The sequence below is a fragment of the Limulus polyphemus genome, unplaced genomic scaffold (assembly GCF_000517525.1).
Source record: "Limulus polyphemus unplaced genomic scaffold, Limulus_polyphemus-2.1.2 Scaffold7269, whole genome shotgun sequence".
Taxonomy (NCBI): Eukaryota; Metazoa; Arthropoda; class Merostomata; order Xiphosura; family Limulidae; genus Limulus; species Limulus polyphemus.
This window is the reverse complement of record NW_013672879.1, coordinates 9,316-36,850: the sequence shown is the minus strand read 5'-3', so window position 1 is coordinate 36,850 and position 27,535 is coordinate 9,316. Positions and strand designations below refer to the sequence as shown.

Here is a 27,535-nt window from a genome sequence, read left to right as displayed (position 1 = left end):
CTGTATTTTTTATTTCAGGGACTGTCTCTAATCCATCTGAGGGATTAGTGAAGACTGTATTTTTTATTTCAGGGACTGTCTCTAATCCATCTGATGGATTAGTGAAGAATGTATTTTTTATTTCAGGGACTGACTCTAATCCATCTGATGGATTAATAAAAAAAATTATTCGTCTCTGATATTTCTTCCTCGTGTGATTGACACATGCAACCAGAAATATAATACATCCAGGTTCCGCCCCGTGGTTCTGATTGGCCCTAGAACAAACCTGCAGTTTGATGATTGGCTCTGTGTGAATTTCCAGGTCTGTTTTATTTCCGTTTCGTAAAATAGAGTTTTGTCAGCAAAGTAGTAAAGTGTAGAGTCTTCTTCTAACTCAGCGGTACGTTCAGGTTTAATTTTAATTTTTCATCAAATTATAAATTTAATTTTATTTCAGTTATAGTTCCATTATTGCAGTTTTTATTTGAACGTTATGTTGTACGTAGAATAAATTCGTTTATTTCGATGTTACTGTAGTAGCCCAGTTAACCATTTAAACGTGCTACTTTTGTAGCCCAGTTAACCATTTAAACGTATCATTTCATTCTTACTCCACGATCTTCCATTTGTTACCAGATTCTCAACTATCAGTCCTCTAACTAAAGTCTGTTTGGCTGTTCACTGATATATTTGGACCGGCCGTTGTCAAGTGGTCAGCATGACCATATGGTAAATCCAAGGGCATGTGGTTCGCACCCCCATTACCGCAAAGAATCGTTCTGTACTTCGTGACAGCCAGACCCCACTATTCGGTCAGCCAAGAGTATCTCAAGAGTTGGCGATGGGTGCTGTTGACTAGCTGCCTTCCCTCTAGTCTATCAAATCAAAATTAGGGACGGCTTTGTGCAGATAGCAATTGTGTAGCTCTGAGCGGAAATTCCGAGATACATCTATTTTGTGTCGGTTATTCGGGGTTATTTATCACGTCTTTTCTGTAAACAGAGACTATCCAATACGGAGAGCGCCCCAATTGTTCTCGTTAATACTTTTTGTAGAGGAAAATTTGTCATTAACTCGATGAATCTGGTGAATTATCTTATCATTCGAGTATACAAGAAGAAAAAAAAAGCACGCACACTAACAATAGATGCCAGACACGATTTTAATGCCAAATTTATAAACAAAACTGTTCAATACTTAGCTGTTGTTTTGGTTGGGTTTTTTAGAGCAAAGCTACGTTGGGCTACCTGCTGTGTCCAGCGCGGGGTAATCAAACCCTGGATTTTAGCGTTGTAAGTCCGTAAACTTATCTCTACTCCATTGAAGGATTTTAATTGGTGTTGTAAATAAATATCTATGTACCTTCAAAAATGAAACTTGTTTTTAACCTACGATTTTATGGTGATCATATGGTTACTATAAGTGGTAATCATGAAGGCTTATAATGCTAAAAATCGGGTTTCGATACCCGCGATAGGCACGGTACAAGTAGTCTATTGTGTAGCTTTGCGTTTAAAAAAAAACAAACAACATTATTATTGTATCAACGTATATTTATCTATTGTTTATTGACTGTTTATTAATTAATTTATTTATCTTTTTTGCAGTAAAGGATTATGAAAATGAAATATAGAATCCAGTGGCTATTTCTTCTTCTAGTGTTACTAACTTCCTTGATTTACGTTTTGCTCACATTTCATAATCCAGTACTAGCGTGGAGACGTCATTACTGGAACAGAATGATTTCGTATGGAGACGATAATTTAACACATACAAACGTGAGGTATGTTTTACCGATCTCATACGGTGGAAGAGAAACAACATTACAATTTGGCACAATAAATTCTACGGAAAAATCAGACAACCGATCTTCAGCGACAGAAAATCCACACGTCACTGACTGGGTTAACAGATGGATTAAAATGCCTCCAAACATTCACATTTACTCTGCTTATTTTGACAACCGCTCCATTAGGGGAACCAATATACCACATCTACCTCTAGTTCGAATTTTTGGATGGCACGATCTGAAGGCTCCTCGTATCACAAACGTCCAGTGCCTGCTTAGCGTCAATAAGAAGAATTTTTCTAGAACAGACGTCACTGGCGATCTATGGAGAAAGATCGAATCTACAATTATTATAAACTGTCAACATCAAGAATTTTCTCACGTTGTGCCCAAGTGGGTGACAATTGTAGAAACTGGAGTCGACGTAAGTCCAACTAGATGGATTCTTGTCCACAACAATCTACAGCATGATTATAAGCATAGAAAAGGAAAAATGGTTATGTGTGTCCAACCAATGAGAGGGCCTTACGACAATTTTCAACAACTTGCTGAGTCTATTGCATTTTATTCGGTATTGGGTGTTTCTCACTTTGCTTTTTATGATTACCAAACTACTTCAAGAGTGAAAAATATGTTTAAAAAAATAATACGATCAGGAATATCCATCGAGATAAATCCATGGGATATTACTTGGCCTATCCCTCAATACGGTTATTTGGGAGATAGGTACGCTCAACTTACCCAGTTGCAAGACTGCACCTATAAAAATCAGTACCAATACGAGTACATTGTAAACGTTGACATAGACGAGTTCATTGTTCCACTAAGATCTGGAAGCTTGCCTGAAATGATGGAAAATATCTCTAAGATGTATCCAAAAAGTGATTATTTTCGGTTTCCACATGTTTTAGTATGCAGAAACCGTATCCCAGCCCCCAGACCTTTTAAGAGTTATGGCAATTTTTGGATTCTACAAAATACCTTGAGGACACTTATTCCCAATAACAGTACTTGGTACCAGAAGACCATCTATAGACCAGAGAAGGTTGTATACACCAGACAGCACCGTAGTGTCTGGCTAATATCCGGGTCTTTATCCACAAATTTGGATGAGGAAGCCCTTGTATTTCATGTAAAGTTTTGCACTAAACCCATTTATCGAAGGAAAATGATAGAAGATCAGATAATTCCAAAACGCTTTGGCACCAAAATAAATCATGTTCTTCAGCAATGGTTTCCATGACACCAAAAACAACTTAACCAATAATGTTTTTTTTTCCTCTTAAGGGAAGCGTTGAAAACAGCTTAACCGGTAACATTTTTTGTTCTGATTTTATTCAAAGACAACACATTTTGAACTTATGGCGTGATTAATTTTTTCTATGATTTTTATTTATTTATTTTTACCCAGAAGGATGTTCGACTTCACAAAAGGGCTTATTAAGTTTTTACCTTTTGGTATGACTATAACTAATTTTTAGTATAAGTGATCGATCGGAAGGATGGATTATTTACAGATAAATCATTTAACTTTGTCTTGAGTCATATATTTGCAAATTTCATTGACACATTTCCTTATTCTGAGCCCCTATTTACAAAATCTTGATATTATTTTCCCAGGTACTTAAATATTGATCACGTTCCAACTGTTTTTAGTCTTACGTAGTTTGTTTGTTGAATTTCATGCAAAGCTTCTCGATGATTACACGCTCTAATTTTGAGACAAAAATCCAGAAGGAAATTAGCTAATCAACAGCACCCGCCTCTAACGTTTGAACTGTCTGACCGAACAGTAGGATATAACCGTGGACAGCGACTTTTTTTGGGAGCGGTAATGGGAACCACGGATTCTCACGTCCACAGTACAACACACTAATCATGTGCCGTACTCTACCCGAAATGTACAGTACACAGAAACGAGTGGCTCCTCCTTGTTATTCTTTTCTTGCTTGCTCACCATTAGGCACTCTAAAGCCGTTATTAAACTTATCCTTTGTAATTTTTGTAACTTTCTAATTAATTCTTTAACTCCAGGTTTACTGATCGACTTTTAAACACTTTTTCTAAGTTACTTTTGCACCAAACCCCTTGTGTACGTCCATTAATTTTGTGCCATTCCTGGCGTAGAATAAAGATACCACAGACAGTAAATGTAAGAAATAAACGGCACAGAGGTATTTCTGCTGACTTACAACGCTAGAATCCGGGTTTCGATACCAGTGGTGGGCAGAGCACAGATAGGCCATTGTGTAGCTTTGTGCTTAACTTCAAATAAATTAAAAATTAAATTAATGTCCAGCATGGACCAGCAAATTGGTGGTACGCGTCCCGTTATCACCAAAAAAATCACGCCTAGCACTTTGGGACTGTTGGTGCGTTATACGTGTAACGATCGAAATCCACTATTCGGTACAGTTTGCGATGGGTGGAATTAACTAGCTGTTTTCCTTCTAGTGTATCACTTTAAAATTAGGGACTACTAGTACAGATAGCCGTCGAGTTGCTTTGTGCAAAATTCAACAAATAAAGAATAATAAAGCGAATAAAGAAGAGCAGATTATTTAATAAATAAAATATATTTCTTGAACTTCAGTGTTGAGAAAAATTATCGTCTATATGCAATAAGGACACTCACACATGTGCAAACGGAATGAAGAAACTCAGTGAAACAAATGCCAATTTACAACAACTAAACTACGAAACATAACTGTTTAGATCTATTAACTGTCAGAGAAAAGTATAAAAATCAAAATTATAAATGAACAAACGCTACATCATTTGACAAGTAAACCGAGAAAAAATGTTTACCTAAAAACGAGCATAATTCTGTAGACTGTCCGATAAATTTGAAAGTATTTTTGAAATATAAATTTATCATTCTAAATTTTATATTGTTAGACAAAAAAAACAGAATTAGGAGAGTTTTCTTCTTCTTGTTTTTTCTTTTCTTCCATTTATTTCTTTTGGTTTTTAACATCCTATTAATTTTTAACCGAATTCTTTGGTCAGAACTTGGGCACCAGGGGCAGAGAAATTTTGAAAGAACAAAGAGTGTTATTAAAGATGTCGCGCTATTCCCGGCCGCCAAACACTTCTTTATTTGTTAGAAATGTACCTGATGGAGCTAGGTAAATATTAAAAATTAACATATATATAAACAATTAATATCTGTATAGAAAACACATACTAATAATAACATAATATTCAAATTGATGTGGTACAACTAAAATTTGTATGACTTAAGTTAACCATAAGCCTAACAGTTAGGCTTAATATTTTTAATTTAGCACCAGGAATTGTGCTTTTGCCTCACTTAATCGTGATCGTTTAAAATATATATCAAAATACCACGTTAGTGCTTGCTATGAAAGTAATTGGAAGCAGGAAAACCTTCACCTATTTTCAAGCGAGAAATATGTAAATTATTCTTTTTGTTTGCTGATGACAGGTTCTTAAAACTATAGTGTAGGGTGTTTACCTTGTGTGCGAACTGTGACATGTACTCGCAATGAAAGATTTCAAAGTCCTATATATACTAAGATTAATATAGTATACGTTGTTCATAATTATAATTCTACAGTATATGTATTATTATTAGTAAACATTATGCCATTTAGCGAGATAAGACTTGACTATAATAGTATAGAAAGTATAAGCATACAGTCATAAATATATTTGTGTCCAATAACACTATTAGTAGTAATATTAATTTTCATTAATAAGCAGATGGCATTTATCTTATGACTTTGGATAAGGTAAATGAAAATGTTGATCTAGAACCTAAAGATAAAACTCAAACCAGTCTTCATCTCAACATTTTTTATGCTGCATTTTTATGGCTTTGACAGTGACATATTCCTTCATTATTTCCTGAAATGCCTAATAATTTTAAATAAAGGCTGAGGTTGTATTGCTGTCAAATGTTATTGTACTTAATTGTTTCTGACATGTTTTAATGCTGTTAAATTAGTTGTACATTAAAATTAACAAGAAATGGATTTACTAAGCCACTTCTGTTGTAGTAATGTTAAAAATAAAAAATGTGTACTGAGGATTAAAGATATACAAAGTAAAGAAAAAATGTTTATCATTTGTTTTGTGCAGTCTGACACTGTGTGTGTGTGTGTGTAAAATTATTTTTATTGCCATAGGTATAACCCTTGGGTAATGTCTAGGCATGAATTATTTAAGCTCCAAATAACCAGTTCATGAGTAAATATGCAGCATTAAAAACATACCTGAGCATTTAATTTGATAGAGACAAATTTTGTTAAAAATTAGTTTTTTGTTTTTTAACATGTCATTGTTTGTGCATTGACTGGCTCTATTAAACGGGTTATTTTCAAATCATCTATAGTTGCTGTTCACATGCGCAATTAAATACTAAGGGTATTATGGCACCACCAAGTGTAATGTTAGCAGTTATTTAGGTGCAGCTGATTGGCTTTTATTAATTTCTATTAATACTTTAAGTATATATTATAATGTATTTGACCCATCGTTTTATATCTTACATTTTTTCTGTACGCTAATTAAATTATCTCTAGTCTATCAATTTGACCACAATGTACACACCTCTTGGTCTAACAGATTGTTTGAAATTTATCACTCACTTGATTATGAAACTTTGTATTGGGCAGATGCAATTTGGTTGACATATTTGTGTTTATTGCCACTCTTAAGTTCTTAGAATTTAAAAATGTGTGGTACAACCTGTAGTTGTTTTATATAATATTACTTATTACAGTTTAAATAGTATGTATTTTTCTCATCATTGTTTACTACATAAAGGTATTTTACTTGGTTATGAATTATTTTCTGTGACAGATATTACAAGTTTCACATTGTATTTTATTTAAACATTTTGCCAGTGGCTAATTTATGAATTATTATCTGTGTAATTTGATACCACCATTGTATAATACATTTCTCAAATGATAAATATGAAGTTAAATTGTTCAATCTTAAATTTGAAGTGTTTCATCAAACTGAGTTACCCCTTTACTGTGTGAAACGGTAAGTATTTACAACACTACAAACATCTTGGGTGTGATTAGGACAACATTTGTTTGATAGTAACTATTAATGGCTGCTTAAATAGTAACATTTCATCAGGTAGACCATTAGCAATGAAAGCTCTCATATCTGACAGTGGAGAATGTAAACATTTTTGTTATGAGAAAACAGAAGGAAAGACTACAGCTGACAAAATTACAGGTGTTTGAAATCTTTGTGACACATATGTTATAGTTGGTAGACAATAAATAAAGTGTTGTGGTAGTAGGAACAGGTTTTTACTGTTGCTTTTTCAGTGGTGTGGTTTTAAAAAAGTACCAAAGATGTCCCAGTATTTGATGTCATTTTCCATCACTCTGTTTTATTTTTTGAATAATCATCTAATTATTATGATAATCACATCTGTAAGAGTTGAAAAAACCACAATTGACTCTTGATTATACGGGGTAATAGGGGGGGCATATATAACAAAACACACAAAAACTTTCATATGTGTATGTATTCCTATGAAAAAATAAAAACATTGACATTTTTTATGATATAAAAATTGTACATAATAGACAATGTACTAAAATCATCCATTTCTACTTTATATCAACTTTGCAGAATGCTTCTGCAGTAGATTGCACCATCAAACCTTGTTCACTGTTTTCAGTAATCTTGAGTTTTGACATTTTGTTCTCAATAGTCAATAAATACATCACATGTCCACTAAAATATGATAAAATAACTAAACAAAAAAAAAAAGAATCAAACGAATGGCAAACAAAATGAATAGAAACTGTGAAAGGAGCTCATAGGTATGCCGAAATATGCTGGGCATTTCAATATTTGTGATTCCAGAAAATAATGATAATATCCAGTCTCCAATTACCTTCCTTCACGATTGTACATTTATTTATTTTACTTTTACCTTTCAGCAAATGACAGTTTAACTAGAATGTAATCGTAACTGTGCCTAAGTTAGTTCTGTAACTAATATCCCCAATAAAAGGAATAATATTCTTAAGCAAGTTTGTACAGAAAGCAACAAACAACAAAGTTGTACATCCATATAAAAAAATTATCCATCCTGAAATCCATTGTCTTGCATTTCAGAAATAAAGTTTGACCTATTATTCAAGCTCATGCAATGGATGAGCTCATTAATTATGATAGAAAGATAACAATAAAATAATATTATGTGACTTCTTAATGCCAGTGCCACAATTAATGCTAAATCTTCAAAGTTTTACCTTCTAAAATTCATAGACCAGAAGATCTTAGAAGCCTTTTTGGAAAATATGGACCTATTTCAGATGTGTACATACCTTTGGACTACTACACACGAAGACCACGTGGGTTTGCATATATTCAATATCCTTTACAATTATCTGGTTACGATCTAACTTGATTATGTTTTTGTATTTATTATTCAATTTTTGAAAGCTTGTGGTATCTTCCTCTGTGAAGATGTAGATTCTGATTTGAACTTATACTGCAGAAGAACATAAAACTTACATTATTATAATTCAGAAGCAATTTAATACAGGGTTTTTTCTTGTGTATTACATAAATATGTGAACCAAACTGGTTAAAGGGTTTTCTCATGTGTATTACATTCATTGTGTTACTGTAGAGCATTTCTTTTACAATATTCACAAAGAACAAATATTAAGAAAAGATAAACTCATTTATGGAAATTCTTTATTATATTAAATACCTTGAATTTATATAATAAATAACATGCAAGTCCATCATATTTTTAAGTTAGTGAACTTTTTATTATAATATATTTTCAAAAGTGTATATTTTTTTTATCTGACACAAATAATTATTCACAAAGAAAATATTTAATAGCAATTTGAAATGCAAAAATCCTAGTAAATTCAGGTCTTCATCATTCTTAACTTAAACTGGTTTCATGCCCCTTTACAGACACGGTGACTTTTATTATGCGTGGGTGCATCCCTCCTTGAATTGCATCATTGAAGAAAAAGATTATAGCAAATGAACTTGTAGTTGTTCTCTAACATATTTAAAATTAATAAATTCTTTAGGGTTAAAATTTATTCCATAAAGAATTTTAATTTTATTCCTAAATATAAAGATTAAATTTATGTTCATTTGAGCACAATTCAAACTAAAACATTAGTATTTGAGGAATTCTTTTTTTTTTCTCAGCATAATATGATTCTTGTAACTACCTAGGAGTAATGTTGAAATAGCACTTATTTGACCTAATAATTTCAGTAGAAAGGATGTATATTTTTTGACAATTCCAGCCAAGCACTGTTTTTCAACCACATTTGTCTTGGGCTAGTGATCTACACATAATGAAAGCCCCTTTCTTTTCTTTTAAACCATGTAACTCTTACTACAGACTCAGTTCTAGAGACCGACATCATAATCGTTTTGTTCTTGTTATAGTTTTCATGCTATAACTTTTAAATTAGTTAACATATCTTCACAAGATTTTGCATATTATAAGTAAACATTACGAGGCTTTCGTGTGCAAAATATTACATTTATTTATTAAGTTTTAATATTTTTTTAAAGTAATGTTTTTCTTGTGCCTTTTTTCTTTTCGAATGTTGACTATCCAACATGCAAAGTAATTTTAATTTTAAGACTAAAAAATCCTTTTTTGCATCAGAAAATTTTCAAATTTTTACATGCAAAGTCCTTACAATCTCTAAATAATTATCAAGGATTTTACAGGAAAAAACTTTATATTTTATATGTTATTTTCACTATTGTATCACTGTATGGGTTTGATCGATTTGACTGACCTTGTAACCACCATAAAAAATTAGGAAATAAATATAAGTTACACTTTTTTCATTCTAGAATGACTACAAATTATAACAAGAAACCACAAATGTATAGTCTAAATAGCTTAAATATCACGAAATTATGCTTGCTGTAATTTGCTAAAACGTTTCCAATTTTGCACTTGGGTGATGTAAAACAAAATTGTTTTTAGGTTTTATATATATTTTTGAAATAAAAAATCATAAAGTACTATATCAATGCCACAGAAATCCACTATAATTTATCGGGATTAGTAACCAAGGTGTATTTGGTTCTAAAAATTATGAAATTGGTGTTGGGCTAAGGATTCTTCTACAGTAGGTGTCTGTGACTTGTTGGTGATAAATTAAAAAATAAGCGAGCAGCACGCACTCCTTGTTTTCAAAATAATATATATTTAAACTACTTAAATGAATGTACAACTTGTCCTTTACACTATAGAAATAATAGGCATATCATAAACATTACATATAGTTCTCTTGTTGTCAAAAGTCCACTTAGGCCTATTCAATTGCTTTAGAATTTCAGTTGACAAGCTGAACTACTTTATTTATATCGCACTAGTATTCCATGTATAATTCACTTAGACTGTCGTTGAGTTACCAAAGTCGTATACAGCTTGTTTGGTCCTCGTACTTCACATATCATTTATTCCTTTTGTCAAAGTCCACTCAAGTGGTTCAATGACTTTAGAACTTGCTTTGACAGAATAAACTATACTTCTTATCTCTCTTTAAAACTGTTAGTTTTAGTCTTAACATATTAATCGTTAGGCCTATATTAACCGCTAGGCCTTTCACTCATACAGCAGTTAACTTTACGTTTAACTTTTATTTGGCCCGAACTTCTAATTCCCATGACTTTACTTAATCGTCTGCTCACCTTCTAGAAATCTCATGCGACATTCAATAGCCTCAACATCAGTGAATTATAAACACAACGTACGGTGCTTACCGAGTTATGTAACTAAACTTGTCATAACGTTTACTTTAAAATAAATGCTCTTAATTCTCTTACTATGAAAATAAAACTAAACAATCATGATATATTCACTCACATAATAACTATATTAATAACTACACTAAACAGTCTTTTATATCATGACACTTGGAAATTTTACACCTTGAAGAGCCAGTAAACCACATTGGGAAGTTCTGAACTTTTGATTGGTTATATAGCTAAGAAGGAATGAAACAGATGTACATAAGAAAGTATTTCCAGAAATGGGCAGTGCCATTGAGTTTAATTCACTAAATAGAGGTTCTTATTTTGTATTCTAGCTTGTCAATATTGGTAATTTGAGTTTGTAATTTGTAAGAAACTATAGACTTTGTATTTGGACATCACAAACATCTAATTTGAACCAAACATACCACGTGACACACAAAAATCGATATTTAGGATTTTGTTTTAATATTTACTTTTAAATTAAGAAACTAACTAATGTATAATATTAGAATTATAATCTAGAGTTGGATACCGAACTTACCGAAATACATTCATAAAATAGCAGTTCAATAACATTTTGAATGTAAGTCTACAAATGTGATGATATGCCCTTTGACCCCTGACCATATGAAGACCCATAGCGACTGGATAAGCAAATATGCTTGTTTGATCCTTTTTACCTCATTTGATAGGAAAAACGTTTTCCTCAGAGCAAAATAGACTTGGAAAATTTGTGTTCACAATCCTGTCGGATTTTATTTTGTTGACAAGGCTTCTGTACTAGGCCTTGTTAAGTAACTGCTTGAATGGGTAAGGAAAATAACTGGAAAGAAATGAATGTAAAGTGGGTTTAAAATGTATATATATATATATTAAATCTACAGATTGGCAAAAATTGTTGGGTTTGTTATAATTTTAATGTGGTCAAGAGTTATTTTTGTTGTTCAACAGTGATCATAAACACAGCAAAACTGAGTGTGTGCAGTGTTTTTCAAGTCATAACAAAAAACTTAAGTTTTATAAAATAAATTTTATAGGAAAGTTTTAAGAAGGTAAGATCTAAGATTCAGTATATAAATCTACGGTTGAGATAAGCATGTTTAATTGTTTCACAAAAGTTTGACAATGAAATCTTGAATTTTCTAAGCTGTGAATTCATACAAATGTCACAGACAAGAAGGTAATTGCATGAGCTACATAATCTGTAGAAAGGTATTTGCACAGGCTACGTAATCTGTAGAAAGGTATTTGCACAGGCTACGTAATCTGTAGAAAGGTATTTGCACAGGCTACGTAATCAGTAGAAAAGTATTAGCACAAGCTATGTAATCTGTAGAAAGGTATTTGCACAAGCTATGTAATCTGTAGGAAGGTATTAGCATGAGCTATAGAAAGGTATTTGCACAAGCTACGTGATCTGTAGAAAGGTATTTGCACGAGCTACGTGATCTGTAGAAAGGTATTTGCACGAGCTACGTGATCTGTAGAAAGGTATTTGAACGAGCTACGTGATCTGTAGAAAGGTATTTGCACGAGCTACGTGATCTGTAGAAAGGTATTTGCACGAGCTACGTGATCTGTAGAAAGGTATTTGCACGAGCTACGTGATCTGTAGAAAGGTATTTGCACGAGCTACGTGATCTGTAGAAAGGTATTTGCACGAGCTATGTGATCTGTAGAAAGGTATTTGCACAAGCTACGCGATCTGTAAAAAGGTATGCACGAGGTACGCGATCTGTAGAAAGGTATTTGCACGAGCTATGCGATCTGTAGAAAGGTATTTGCACGAGCTATGCGATCTGTAGATAGGTATTCACACGGGCTACGTGATCTGTAGAAAGGTATTTGCACAAGCTACATGATCTGTAGAAAGGTATTCACACGGGCTACATGATCTGTAGAAAGGTATTCACACAGGCTACATAATCTGTAGAACATTCAACTCAAGTTTCATACTTTCACCCATTAGTTTTTCTTTGCAATACAAGAAACCATAAAACAGGTGCTTCAGGTCAACGTAGCCATGTATTTTAGTGTTAACTCATGTGAAAGTTACACTTGCTTGCTACCTACATGTTTTGGTTAGTTGATGATGGGGATTTATTTTGGCTAACTTGTTAATACAGGTAATTGGTCCACTGACTTGGAAGTTTTAAATGTTTTGGTGCTTCAGCTTCATGTTCTTTGGTTAACATGTTGCCACTGGCTTTGAAGTTCGATTGTTTTGATGAGGCTTATTAATGTATTTCACGTTCATCACATTACACACGATTAATGGTAGCTTGAATACCCAGTACACACAAGCTACTCAGTGGTGAACTTTAATTGTTATGTTACGTAAAGTGTACAGTAACAGTTTGTTGACGTGAGTATTTGTTATTGTTTTGGTGTAGATCAAGTTACTAATATGAAATCCAAGTTTAACAAGACAAATGAATTTAACATCTGGGGAAAAAATGTGCAAGTCCTTCAAGCACTGTGTCAGTCAGGGTGGTCTGTTGCAAGCAAGTGTAGAGCACAAGCCACTGTTCCTGTGTCACCTTCCATGTGCTACTGCTCATTCAACTTGAAAGGTAGAGTTGGGATCATAAGTGTCATTTCACAAGTTTTTGTCATGTCCTACAGTTACTACAAATCTAGATAAGTTTAATACGTGTACAGAAGCAGTCAGATTTACTCTCTATAATTATGATTTGTTCTGTAATCCCACAGTTAGAACTGTATGTACACGTTGAAGCCTTGTGAAGTCACATTTTTGTCCATATTTCATTCTTCATATATGATATGTGATGTCTACAAGAGGAAAGAATATTACAATGAATTATTCTCCAAACTTAGGTTTTATACTCGTTAAGAATGTAAATTATGTTTTGAAAGAACCAATGCCTTTTATATAACATTTAAATATGATGATCTCCAGATGACCTTGCATGTTTAAATGTTAACATCTATCTATGTTTAGCCTTTAGCATACTGTGTACGATATAGACGTCTGATAAACATTTAACTCTTGCAAGGCCAACTTGAATGTTCATCCATCTATAGTGCTTAACCAAATAAAGAATTAAAGATTGTTTAAGTATAATATTTAGTGCCATATGACATTAGGTTTAACAGGAGAGCTAAACATTTCATGAGGCGTGACATAAAAACCAATTATATGGTACGTATAACAATGTTTCATCACTATTAAGTAAACAATGAATCATAATAAAATAACACAACGCTGTATAGCAGGTAGTGAATAATAAAAACCGCAGTTAATGGAACAAACTGCCATTAGTCTTGATGTTGGAGAAACTACTTAAAACACATGACTGAAAAAGACACACAACTAGTATCTCCTATATCAAGACTTTTTACATTTAAACGACAATTCTTAACTTGCAACTCCATACACAAAGTACAGGTTTACACGACAAATCATGATATGTAAAAATATCTTCAATTATGTTTTTCCTGCTTGAATGTGTGATTGAAAATAAATTTGTTTTACATACAGTGTGTGTGTTATGGAATTTGTCTATTAAACAAAGACATTTTTTTTATTTTACCTGTCACCAGAAAGTCGCCTGCTGAAATTCTTGTGTGTCACATTAAAAAAAATTGAACCACATAAAGCAGTTTAGAAGTTTGTAAAGTTGTCTTTAGGTAAATTGTGTTTAGTATTCTAAGTAATTTTACTAATCTCTAATTGCTACCCCAGGAAAGTAGGACACACACACACACCAATATTTTGTGTACAAGTCATTAAATAAGTAAATCTTGACTATTTCAGTGAAAACAAGTATGGTCAAGTAAGCAAGTCAAGCAAAAGGGTCAAAGTGATTCCAGAAAAGTTCAAACAAACACCTTAGGATTGGTGTACACTTGTCAAATAAAAGTCAAGAAAGTTGCTACAGTCAAGCATCACTGAGATGATGATTCTCATATAACAAGCGTTTCTTAGCATCAGAGCATTACTACTGGTGTGAATGATAAAAAAGGCAACTTTCAAGGTGCTGAAATAAAGAACAAGCTCAAGTAATATTCAGGTATTGTGATTCACTAGTGTGAATTATAGGGGGAGGGGATTCAGTTAACTTTCAAGGTGCTGAAATAAAGAACAAGCTCAAGTAATCAGATGTTTCTTCGTTCTGTTGCTAGTTTATTCACGAGGTACAAGTGCTAAATTCGGATGATACTCTTTTATCAACTGTATGCAGCTACGTGAACCTTAAATAGGATTGGTGTATACTTTTTTTTTGTCACAGAAGTAATTAAAGTATACTTGAATATATTATTCAAAGTTAGTGGGGGGTAAAAAAAAATTAAAACGTAATACTTGAGAAGACATTACATTTGCACAGCTTGCTTTTCAAATAAAAATGTACTTAGTAAGGGAAACTTTAGTGACAAAGTTTTTATGTACCATCCCACATTTTGTTCATTAATTAAAGAGTTCTTTTGAAATCATTGGCTTCTGAACACCTTAACTCAGATGAACGTTTGAAGACATGCGGGATGCTGAGGATGCCATCTATTCCCTGGACAGAACTAGGTTTTTTGGAAGAGAACTTGAGATTGAGTTCGCTCAAGGAGACCGTAAGAGTAAGTTGATCTAATCTGTGGTTACTATGTGTGGTTTATTTATTTGATTGATTCGGATGGTTTAAGGTTAAAAGTTCTTTTTCACGATCTACTCATGTTACAATTAATTACAAATTTTCACTCAATAGCCTTTAAAGGAAGTGATTTTTTATCTCATTCAGTTTTATACTGAATTGTTTGGAAAACTGATGATGTAAATTATGATGTAGCCCAATCACAAAAACATTTTATCTAAGTTCTAATTGACACCCAGACCTAGTGCAAGTTAAGGTATGAAAAGTTAAGAATAGTAATTTAGTGTTTAACATTACGTTCCAAGTGTAAAGACCTAAATTAGTTTTCTTCACGCAGTTTAAAGTGTAGTAATGGTTCATATTTTTCTTTTGATGTAAAATACAAATTTCCAGAAAATGTATTTAGCTTCAAGTAATGTAATGAACGATTACTACCAAACTAATATTGTTATCCAATGTGTACTGAATGTAAAATAAAATAAGTGAAATCTCACTTTCTTCATATTTTCAGAAATTAGCATAAAAGTAAACTTATTCCAATATTTACCCAACAAACAAAAACCAAATTTGGACAACAATGATGTATCATTTCATATTCCCTACATCATAGTTTTTTTGATTAATCATTTGTTTTCTACTATTACAGATACAACTGACTCAACCAGAATCTGGATGTGTTATTATTTATATTTCTGAAGGCAAAGTTTTACTTGATGTATTAGTTTGATATACAGGGCTTCAGAATTTGTACTTCATCATAGATTTTAATGAGTCAGATTGGTTTAGTTTTAACCTGAAAAACAAGTTATTTTCATTATCTTAGGGCAGCATTATAGCCTAAATATTTAGATTTACTAGTACACTTAAATATTCTCTTAAACAAGTTTTTTTTTTACTTTTTTGGATAACAACTATTCAAATTGGATTCTATCTTAAAATTTTAGCTCCAAATGAAATGAGGTCCAAAGAACACTCTCGTCGATCAAGCTCTCCTTATTACAGCAACAGTAGACGCGATGAATACAGAGGAAGACGCCGACGTTCTCGCAGTCGTTCATCTCACCGCAGGGATTACAGGTATATGGAAAAAATCTGTAAAGAGATCGTTAAGAATTTAATGTGGAGTTTTGCCCATTATAAGAAAAACATCTGTATGCAAGTTTATTTATTTAAACAAAAAAATGCAGAATATAAAGAACTTAAATGTGGCATTATCAATCTCCCAAGTTTATTATACTGTTAAAACATCTGTTTGAATGTGTCGAGATATTCACATGTAAAGTGTGACATTATCAGATTAAAGTTATCAGGTTATTGATTAATCAATAGACTTATTAATTGATTAGTACAGTTTCCCTCAAATCATAATACGTACAAACAATAAAACAAGTGTCTCCCCCTAGTCAGTGTATCTAGAAAAAGGAGAAAAAATGTTAGTGGCTGGTGGTGCCACCTAGTTGTCTTCCCTTTAGACAGCAGTTCTAGAAAAGGAGGAAAATTGTTAGTGGCTGGTGGTGCTACCTAGTTGTCTTCCCTTTAGACAGCAGTTCTAGAAGAAGGAGAAAAAATGTTGGTGGCTGGTGGTGCCACCTAGTTGTCTTCCCTTTAGACAGCAGTTCTAGAAGAAGAAAAAGAAGGGGGGAAGTTGGAAGCATTTCAAAATCAATGGCAGTGATCCTTAGTAGTCTTGCCATAACAAAGGCAGGGTTAACAAGTTTAGTAGCAATGGGAATTGAACCCAGAGCCTCAAATCGTGAGCCTCACACACTGAATAACCAAAGCTGAACAGACGTAAAGTAAAAAAAAAACTTATAAGGCTAAAATTGGGCAGAGCACAGGTGGCCCATTATGTAACTTTGTGTTCGACAACAAACAAACGTAATATTTTGATTACTTGGATATTTGGAATAATTGGAAATGTAATAGTTGGGAAACCCCAGTTTCAGTTGGTTGGTTATTTTCATGAAATTCGATTAACTTGCCAAACACTGGATATTACATAGTTGTCGTGGTAACTAACATTTAACTGAATTTGTGAGAGAATTGTTAATGTTTTAGTTGTATACTTTAAACAAAGTCTCTCAGTATTATTTCTACATTTGAAGTGCTAATTTAATATTCAGCCTTTTTTTCAAAGTTCAATAACTTTTGTTAAAATTGAGTATTATAAAGGTTAAGAGTTTGTGAAAGTATCGCTGTCCCTTATAAAATTAGCATTATTCATCATCATCATCGCTGTCCCTTATAAAATTAGCATTATTCATCATCATCATCGCTGTCCCTTATAAAATTAGCATTATTCATCATCATCATCGCTGTCCCTTATAAAATTAGCATTATTCATCATCATCATCACTGTCCCTTATAAAATTAGCATTATTCATCATCATCATCATCACTGTCCTATATAAAATGTGCATTATTCATTATCATCATTGCTGTCCCTTATAAAATTGGCATTATTCATCATCATCATCATCCCTTATAAAGTTAGCATTATTCATCATCATCACACATCTACATGGACCAGTCAGTAAAACATTTTTTAATTTTCTTTTTTCCAGAAGACGAAGCCGTCATTCATACAGCCATTCTAGATCACGTTCAAGATCGAAGGATCGCAGAAGAAAAAGTTCACCGTCTCGAAGGTAAATATAAAATGTCAGAGATCTATGACAGTAAAACTGACTAGCAACGTCAGAGAGATCTACAACAGTAAAACTAACTGTAGCAAGGTGAGAGTTCTCACACGAAGGTTAATATAAATTCTCAGATCTACTACAGTAAAACTGGCTGTAGCAAGGTCAGAGTTCTCACATGAAGGTTAATATACAATGTCAGAGAGATCTACTGACAGTAAAACTGACTGTAGCAAGGTCAGAGTTCTCACATGGAGGTGAATATAAAATGTCAGAGAGATCTACGACAGTAAAACTGACTGTAGCAAAGTCAGAGTTCTCACACAAGGTGAATATAAAATGTCAGAGAGATCTACGACAGTAAAACTGACTGTAGCAAGGTCAGAGTTCTCACATGGAGGTGAATATAAAATGTCAGAGAGATCTACGACAGTAAAACTGACTGTAGCAAGGTCAGAGTTCTCACACAAGGTTAATATAAAATCTCAGAGATCTACGGCAGTAAAACTGACTGTAGCAAGGTCAGAGTTCTCACACAAGGTGAATATAAAATGTCAGAGAGATCTACGACAGTAAAACTGACTGTAGCAAGGTCAAAGTTCTCACACGAAGGTTAATATAAAATCTCAGAGATCTACGGCAGTAAAACTGACTGTAGCAAGGTCAGAGTTCTCACATGAAGGTTAATATAAAATGTCAGAGAGATCTACGACAGTAAAACTGACTGTAGCAAGGTCAGAGTTCTCACATGGAGGTGAATATAAAATGTCAGAGAGATCTACGACAGTAAAACTGACTGTAGCAAGGTCAGAGTTCTCACACGGAGGTAAATATAAAATATCAAAATGATCTAATGACAGTAAAACTGACTGTAGCAAGGTCAGTGTTTTCACACGAAGGTTGATGTAAAATGTTGGAGGTTCACAGAAGTAAAGCTGACCGTAAAGAGGTCAGATATAATGCATGGAAGTAAGTGACCACTCACCAAGGTTAAAATTTCTTGAGTTCTGTTGCAGAGGTAACTGTAAGCACTGGTATTTTTAAGGTACGTATACATTTCACGTTTACTGCTTGACATAGGTTGCTAAGCCTTATCAAATTTTCCACGTGGAAGATGTGAAGGGAAATAACCAAAAATCATAAATTACTGTATCAATTCCACTATAATTTATCAAGCTCAGTAACTACGACGTAGCTGGGTCTAAAAAATTATGTAATTTCAAGCTCACTAATGTCTTACCTTACCGCTGGGAGTCTAGCACGAAAAGAAAGAGTTTGCCGAGAAAACCTCTATGGAGACATTCTGAGCTTTCATTTGGTTAGACGCACATCACTGGGTGAAATAGGTGTACGTGAGCAAGTATTTTCAGAAATTGGGGCCGCCTTGGTTGATTCAATATTAATATCTTAGGAAATAGAAAAGACAGGAAGTTCTTATTTTATATTCTAGCTTGTTAATATCGCAATCTAATTTGTAAGAAACTATAGACTTTGTATTTGGACATCACAAACATCTAATTTGTATGAAACATACCACGTGACACACAAAAAAAATCGATATTTAGGATTTTTTTAAATATTTACGTTTAAGTTAAGAAATTAACTAATGTATGATACTAAAATTTAAATTATAATCTACAATGTGATACCGAACTTACCGACATACATTCATAAAATAGTAGTTCAATAAAATTTTAAATGTAAGTCTACAAACGTGATGACATACCCTTTGACCCCTGAAAACCCATAGTGAGAGGGTAATTCTTACTGTTAAAATATATATAAAGAGAGATTGTTTAACTTTTCTTGTTCTGAAATAAAGAGTTTACTCGATCCTTTCTATCTAACTTGTACATTTTACTGATAATTAAATGTTCTTCTTAGGTCTCGGTCATACTCGAAATCCCACTCTCGTTCGCCCGGACAGGATCGAGAACGAAGCAGATCGAACAAAGAACAGTCTCCTAGCGAACGTTCCAATCCAGAAAATCAAGACAATCACCTTGACTGAAAAAAGCACAAATCTGATTGGATGATAAGTAAATCTTATAGAAGAGAGCTTTTTTCTTTCTTTCTTTTCTTTTAACTACATTAGCAGTGTTTTATTTTGTATCTCTCACTTGTAGAAATTGTTCATATGTGCCGTTAATAAAATGTAAATGTTTGGAATACCGGTTGGTCACTAGGTTTATCAAGTATTTTAAATTCTGTTTTTAGAAAAACAAATCACCATCGCAGAAATGTCATTGTTGTGATTTTATCAAGTTCATTATTTACATCACTGTTTCAAAACATACTTGTTCCCAGTTCTAAATTCTGAAAATATGTTTTAAAAACTATTAAACTTTGTAGAAATATGTCATTCCATAGGTATTAGTCTGAGTTAGGACTTAAGTTATAGTAATAAGCAGACTTGCAGTAAAAAAAACTTCCACGAATAACTACAATCTGTAAGGATGGAGTTTAGAGGTGCTCGAAGCAATATGAATTCCTTTATTGTTATTTTTGGTGACTTCCTGAAATAAAGTTATAAACTGGATTCATTGAAATACATGTTTAGTTTTGTGGAGTCTTTCAAATTATACGCATGCTGACTAATTATTAAAGATTTAAAACAGAATTGAAAGGTTCTCGAGTATCAGTTTTGTACCAGTTTCAACACACAAACCTCCTCTGGGTGGTCTGGTCTGGTCATCTTCTGAAGCCATTACAGAAGTGCAAAGAAAAAAAAAAAATCTGGATTCCAGATTCCGATGAACAGTCTGAAACTGTTAGAAAGATAAGGAGGTATGTATATATAGGTTATTCAATAAGTAAAGGACATAATACACAGCTCACCTGATGTAGACCAAGGTGATACTGCTGTATCTGAGCCTGCCTGAGGAGCTCCGGTATTGGGTGAAAAGCCTCATTGGCACTGGATGTGGCAGGTGCATTGTGGTTGACACATATTGATTTCATATGTAAGTTCTTAGAATTGGAATGGCTTCAAACTATATTTTTTTATTTGTTTTATTTCCTTTTACTTTCATTCAAGTTGTTGGGCAAAGCCCAGTATATGCAAATAAAATTCTCTTACCCAAAGTTTGATTTTATTCTTTTTTCTTAATGTATTGTGTAAGTCTTGTGTATAAACACAATAAACTTGACCAAAAATAATTAAAGAATTAACAAAGAGAAAGAAACAAAGTTTTTGAATGTTGTAAACCGTAGTTCTTGGCTTGTTATGGTGCAAGTTATATTACATAATGATAGCTTCTCTATTGCAAACTTGTAATTGTAAGGTCTAAGTATTTCAGTTTACCAAAATAATCTCACGAATTATTCCTATGAAGTTTGATAAAATACCATAAACGTTTCAAAACCACTAAGAAACGTTATAAACATACAAAATGTTATATAGTTTAAATGCAGGATGACTATATTTAAAGTACATTTGAATTAATATTCTTGATATTAAATACTGAAAATAATACTTGAAGATAATGTAAACATTTCTAGAAACATGATAACTAAACATGTAGAAAATAATACCTGAAGATAATGTAAACATTTCTAGAAACATAATAACTAAACATGTAGAAAATAATACCTGAAGAACTGATAATGTAAATATTTATAGAACCATAATAACTAAACAAGTAGAAAATAATACCTGAAGAACTGATAATGTAAACATTTATAGAACCACAATAACTAAACATGTAGAAAATACCTGAAGGACTGATAATGTAAACATGATAACTAAACATGTAGAAAATACCTGAAGAACTGATAATTTAAACATTTATAGAACCACAATAACTAAACAATTAGAAAATAATACCTGAAGAATTGATAACGTAAACATTTCTAGAAACATGATAACTAAACATGTAGAAAATACCTGAAGAACTGATAATGTAAACATTTATAGAACCATAATAACAAATCCTTCAGAAAATATTACCTCAAGAGCCTGGTATGGCATAGTAATTAGGGGGATCAACTTGCAGTCTGTGAGTTGCAGGTTTGAATCCCGTAACTAAACAATTAAGTGGCCCCCATATTGACTACTTAATCACCACCTGTATGTTTCACACGTAATCATAACAACTAAACATATACTGCTTTTAGGTTTGTTATACGTTACATGTAAAATTTAATTGTACGTTTTCTGTTAAGGAGAAGGGCATACTTAGTGCCATTTCCGTTGTTTACTGGATATACCCAGATTTATATGAGTGTATGTATATTAGAAGTATTAAATATATATATAATATTGCACCGAAACCATTCTTTACTGTTTAGCCTAAAGTTAGATATCATTTCGATAAGCCTTTGTAATCTTTACGGTGAAGGTCCAGATTCCATAAGATATTTGAATGTTTTTTTTCTAAGCTCAGGAGACAAAAAAACATTCGTAGTCATTTGCAGGTGTTCAATGTGTCAGTTTTTTCTGGACATTAATAAATGCGTTGTGATAGTCAACATCATGTCACGCAAGAAACCACACATGAAAACATATATAGCGCCCTCTGTCTTCATGATTATTACACGATGTGTTGTTTGACATACATTTTTACTCGTACTCAGTTGTATTCTGTATGATAAAGAAAGTTGACTTAAAATACCTACACAGTTTAACAAGTACGAATGGTATCGTGCTTACTCTTACGCTTAGTACCGTGTTCATATTTTTTTAGGCCTTTTCTATTTCCTTGTATTATTTATGGGATGATTATACTTACTTGTGTATGACTACCATCATAAGGCCATTCCGATAAAATATTTCTTGCTGCAGTCGAAATTAGTTTCGTTCTTCGGTGTCCATGACAGTTGTCGCTAGGCCCAACTGGTATTTGACTTTCTATCATCATCAGGATCGATAATGATTCAACATCCTTCTCAAGTTGAACGACATAAGTAACCGCGGTTATATTACCTCCATTATTCTCATGTAGGCTTGTATCTCCCTGAAAATTTCTGTCCAACAGAGTGATTCGTACTGTGTTGAACCACAAACTATATCCCGCGTGACTGAGTTTTTAACTTGAAGTACACATTTTACATCTTAATCTTCTACCCAGCTTTTAAAGTATTGTACATTATCTTCTATATCATATAGTAGAGATATTGTTTCGTGAAATAAGAAACTAAACTTCTCTTACAAACAGTCACTTTCCGGTACTTTGAGAAAATTCGTATTAGCCAAATAAAATCGAGGTTACACTTTGCCGTAAGTAGATATAATTAAGTCTAACTAAAGAACAGTTATACGTAAGGCGCGGTGGTGAAATCGTTAAGTGCGCGCTAATGAAATGAACGTTAGAGGGTTCGAATCCAGTAAGAATAAGTGTTATGTAAAATATTCTTGACTTAATTGCGTATTGTGATGTTAAATATAACGCAAGGCCCAGCAGGAAGAATATAAACGTTATGTTATCTTCCTTCCTAGAGCTTTGCAAAAGATATTGAGTATTGTAATTGACTGTTCGTCTTTCAAAGAATAGATTATTATAGGTACTCGAACATTTTTGATATCAAATTCGATGACCAGGATCCCACGTTGAGGGCTGTGGTTCTTTATTGTAGAGAAATTTGTAATAATAATATTTTATTAAAAGATTTATTATTTCTAACCAAACATCGACACTTTTCATGAGTGAAATTAAAAACTAATATATAGATATAAGAAACCAGCATTTTAGACTTATAAATCTATAAACATTCCGCTGATCCACTGTTACTGAAAAGCAAACAGATGAAACATGATTTATTATCTCCATGAATATCTCTGTCCAAGTGATTCGTACTGTGTTGAACCACAAACTATATCCCGCGTGACTGAGTTTTTAACTTCAAGTACACATTTTACATCTTAATCTTCTACCCAGCTTTTAAAGTATTGTACATTATTTTCCATATCATGTAGTAGAAATATTGTTTTGTGAAATGATAAATTTTTGCAACAAAATTTCTCTTAAAAAAGTCACTTTCCGGTACTTTGAGAAAGTTCGTATTAAACAAATAGAATCGACAGTACTCTTTGTTGTCAGTAAACCAAACATTATTAGTCTCAAAGTGGGTTCCTGGTTATCAAATCTGTATATTAAAAATGTGCGAGTACACCTATGAATCTCTTCTTTGAAACAAGAACAGTCACTCAAACATACTCAATATTTATTGCAAAGCTCTAGGAAGGAAGATAACATAACGTTTATATTCTTCCTGCTGGGCCTTGCGTTATATTTAACACCACAATAACCAATTAAGTTAATAATATTTTACATAACACTTATTCTTACTGGATTCGAACCCTCTAACGTTCATTTCATTAGCGCGCACTTAACGATTTCACCACCGCGCCTTACGTATAACTGTTCTTTAGTTAGACTTAATTATATCGACAGCTATCGAAAGCATGCATTTATCGAAACATTATACGTTTCTTCAACAGATTAAAATATTGTTAAGTAAATTGCTTTTGGTTCTTCATTGTAGCGAAATTTGTGATAATAATATTTTATTAAAAGATTTGTTACTTTTAACCAAACATCGACACTTTTCATGAGTGAAATTCAAAAATAATATATAGATATAAGAAAGCAGCATTTTAGATTTATAAATCCATAAACATTCCGCTGATCCACTGTTACTGAAAAGCAAACAGATGAAACATGATTTATTATTGGGATTTGGAAGATAAATATTTCTGATATGTTCCCAAAATAATGTCCTATATCTACAAAATGAATCTTTATTATCTAATATTTCACTATTACAACTTTATCAGGAGCTTGTGAAGCTGTAATAACAAAATATTGAGCTAATAAAGATGCTTTCTAGAAATATAGGCCGTTATTTTATTTATCTGGTAATAAACTCCAGTTTACGCTAAACAGAGTTAAGAATAAACATCAATAACTGTCTGTGTGAAACGCAATATATCTTTATAAAACAATAGATGGCGCCATAATACATTTTCTTGATGTTTTTCATCTTCGATAAGTTTAAAAGCACAGCGGTATGTCTGCGAATTTGTAACGCTAGAAACCGTGTTTCGATACCCGTGGTGGGCAGAGCACAGATATCCCATTGTGTAGCTTTGAGCTTAATTCCAAACAAACAAAAAATTAAAAATGTATTTCAATTTTTATAAGCGTTTTTTATTAAATGTTTTAAGCTTATGCACTTACCTTTAACCCTCCATTTCTTTGCCATCACAAAGAATAACTCGCAAGGTGAGAAATTTGACGATGTAAGAATATTTTTTCCAGAAGCAATGTTTTCACATGGACAATTCTATATGAAACAGATTTAAATATAATATCAATATATATACGTAGGTCCAAATTCTTAGCAAGGACCACTTGCAATAGATGCCAAAAATACACAAAAAATACTGTTTTTCATCAAAATCTAGAAATGATGCTCAAACAAACTGATAACATTATAAAATAATTCAAAACTATACATTTTTAAAACTAGAGGAAATAATAAAACCAAACCTCGTAGGCATAAAAGTATGTTTGTATCAAGATATAAAATGTTGTCTTAGTCATTTCGCTATTTGTTTGATAACCCTGACAACTGACAAAACAGTCTAAAGTTTTTGATATTTTACAAATGTATAAGTTAAAAAATGAATTTTCAGAGTATTGCAAGCGATAAAACTTTGTATATTAAGCCCTGGCGTGTTTTAGTCTGACACTTTTTCCTAGGCCTAAATAGCCTAATTTTTTCTTCAACATAAACGTTCTTCACCAATGGATTAAAATTAGTGCTACTGATATTTATCGGCCGTAAAGTTAATGATGATATTATTTATTTTATTTACACCAAACGCAAAATTGAAAATTTAATGTAACATATTTCAAGAGAACGTGTTTGTTCCTAAGAGCAAACGTATACAATGGGCTGCCTGTGTTGAACCCACCATGAGTATCGAAACTCGAGTTTTAGTGATATAAGCTGACTTACCGATGATCCACAAAATTCTGTTTGCAAACGCCTACACCCAAGCAGTGTTTTTATTTTTCAACTTTTTACACGAACATATACATATACACGATTTGAATATGATAAATGTCAATAATTTAATTTGCATTTGAGGTTAACTTTTCAATTTGCTGTTGTTTTCACATGTTATAAGCAAACACGAGATGATACACATAACAATCAGTGTAAAGAACTTATCAAAAAGTAATTAACTGTTTTTATGTTAAAAAAGCATATAAAAGTGATTAAAGAGATAAACTGTATTATATTTCGTTTAAAGGTTTTCTCGTGACTCTGTAAGCAACAATATCATAGAAACGCTGCTCTCTGGTGGATTAGCTGTAAGTTAGAGAGCTTATGAATCAGATGTTACTTCCTGCAGTGAATACAGTGGCAAATTGTTCGTTTTGAGCTTTGCGCTAAACAACGAGACAAATAAGCACTCATAAGAGAATGTGTACGCTATGTCCTTATGAAAATAGTTGTTAAAGAACTACTTATAGCCCGATTTTGTAGATAAGTGATAGATATGAGAATTCAATAGTTTTCACGGCACAATATTCTTGATCTTCAAAAAACATTATATCAACAGTACGATTGTGGATTAAACTTTTAAAGTATATGTAATGATTTACAATAATATTTCATTCTTTCTACTCTCTACCAGTGATGATTTATTATAAAAACTCTAATCATTCTTGATATGGGTTTCTCATGATTACTTATTTAACTGCATTGTACAAAGATAATTTCTGAGTCTTGGAATGTTATCCATCAATGATCAGTACGTGAGTATATGTACTTGAAATATAATACCATTTTAGATTAAATTGCAGTTTCAAAATAGCCCCTGACTCCTGTGAATTTAATGTTGAATAATGTTGAAATGATAAATATATCCGTCTTTTGTTCAGTTGGATTGGAAGGAAGCTCTTACAACACCTCTGACATAGTCTGTGAAAAAAAAAATGAACATGAAGTCAAATTTATATATTTAAGCAAATGTGAAAATTTAAACAAAAATATCCTATATCACATGGTTGATCTCAATAAACCCTGATGTTAGTAGGGTTTTAAAGACCAGTGAAATACAGTTATATTATCCCAAATTTTATATATTCAAAGTGGGTTGCTAATATGATATATACAAGAAATGTTTTTTACATTAAAAGCTAAAATAAAATACTTAAAAAGCTTTCAAAGTAAAACAGAATAAAACATCACCATGTTCAATTATTTAGATTATACAAATGCTATAAACATGAAACTTGTGACTTTAATGTAGTAAACTTGACATGATAAAGTTCAGTTAATGCTCTAGTTTTTCTCACCCACAAATATATTTGTTAATTTTTGTTTAACATACTCTTCAAGGTTCTTTGACAGTCATTAACGTCAGATACACACACATATCATGTCAACTTATGTTTATTAGTTTCATATTTTCAATACAAATAGGTAGTTATGAAACATTAAACATACTTAAAAGTCATTATTTAGTATAATATTTAAAACAAACATTGGTATTCACAATCTCTGAAATTTTGTTTCCCTAGTATGATAAGGGTATATAGTTAAGTTTTCTGTACAAAACTTTTTGAAAGTACTAATTAATTTTTTTTTCAAATATGAATCAATAATTAATTAATTAGCTTAATTAATATAAAACAGTAATATTATTCTGTTTTTCTACTACACGTATTTCGTTTGCAAAATAATATAAAGAAAGTCTACTACTTAGCAGTGAGTTCACTTTAAACATATATTATTTCCATATTTCATAG

The 27,535-nt window shown here is 32.3% G+C and overlaps 2 protein-coding genes and 1 long non-coding RNA gene across 6 annotated transcripts; 2 read left to right on the top strand and 1 right to left on the bottom strand.

The window, feature by feature from the left end:
- Positions 1–1,904: 1,904 nt before the first annotated feature.
- LOC106474478 lies at positions 1,905–3,014 on the top strand. The gene has a single exon (XM_013935170.1). It carries the CDS (start codon positions 1,905–1,907, stop codon positions 3,012–3,014), a length of 1,110 nt encoding a protein of 369 aa, XP_013790624.1.
- Positions 3,015–4,805: 1,791 nt separating this feature from the next.
- On the top strand, positions 4,806–20,322 carry LOC106474479 (serine/arginine-rich splicing factor 10-like). 4 transcript variants are annotated; one of them, XM_022402785.1, is made up of 7 exons: positions 4,817–4,899; positions 12,922–13,101; positions 14,307–14,562; positions 14,675–15,118; positions 16,077–16,209; positions 17,697–17,780; positions 19,656–20,322. In XM_022402785.1, exons 4-7 carry the CDS (start codon positions 15,025–15,027, stop codon positions 19,780–19,782), a joined length of 438 nt encoding a protein of 145 aa, XP_022258493.1. In that variant the 5' UTR covers positions 4,817–4,899; positions 12,922–13,101; positions 14,307–14,562; positions 14,675–15,024; the 3' UTR covers positions 19,783–20,322. The 4 variants fall into 4 exon arrangements, with proteins under 4 accessions (XP_013790625.1, XP_013790628.1, XP_022258493.1 ...); XM_013935171.2 differs by lacking the exons at positions 12,922–13,101; positions 14,307–14,562 and adding an exon at positions 8,039–8,143 and having other exon boundaries at positions 4,806–4,899; positions 15,015–15,118; XM_013935173.2 differs by lacking the exon at positions 4,817–4,899 and adding an exon at positions 8,039–8,124 and having other exon boundaries at positions 14,307–15,118.
- Positions 16,010–23,018, bottom strand: LOC111089751. The gene is made up of 2 exons (XR_002613965.1): positions 22,502–23,018; positions 16,010–16,224 (listed from the first exon to the last, which is right to left on the bottom strand). It is a non-coding gene; the product is annotated as an uncharacterized LOC111089751 (long non-coding RNA).
- Between the last annotated feature and the right edge of the window lie 4,517 nt (positions 23,019–27,535).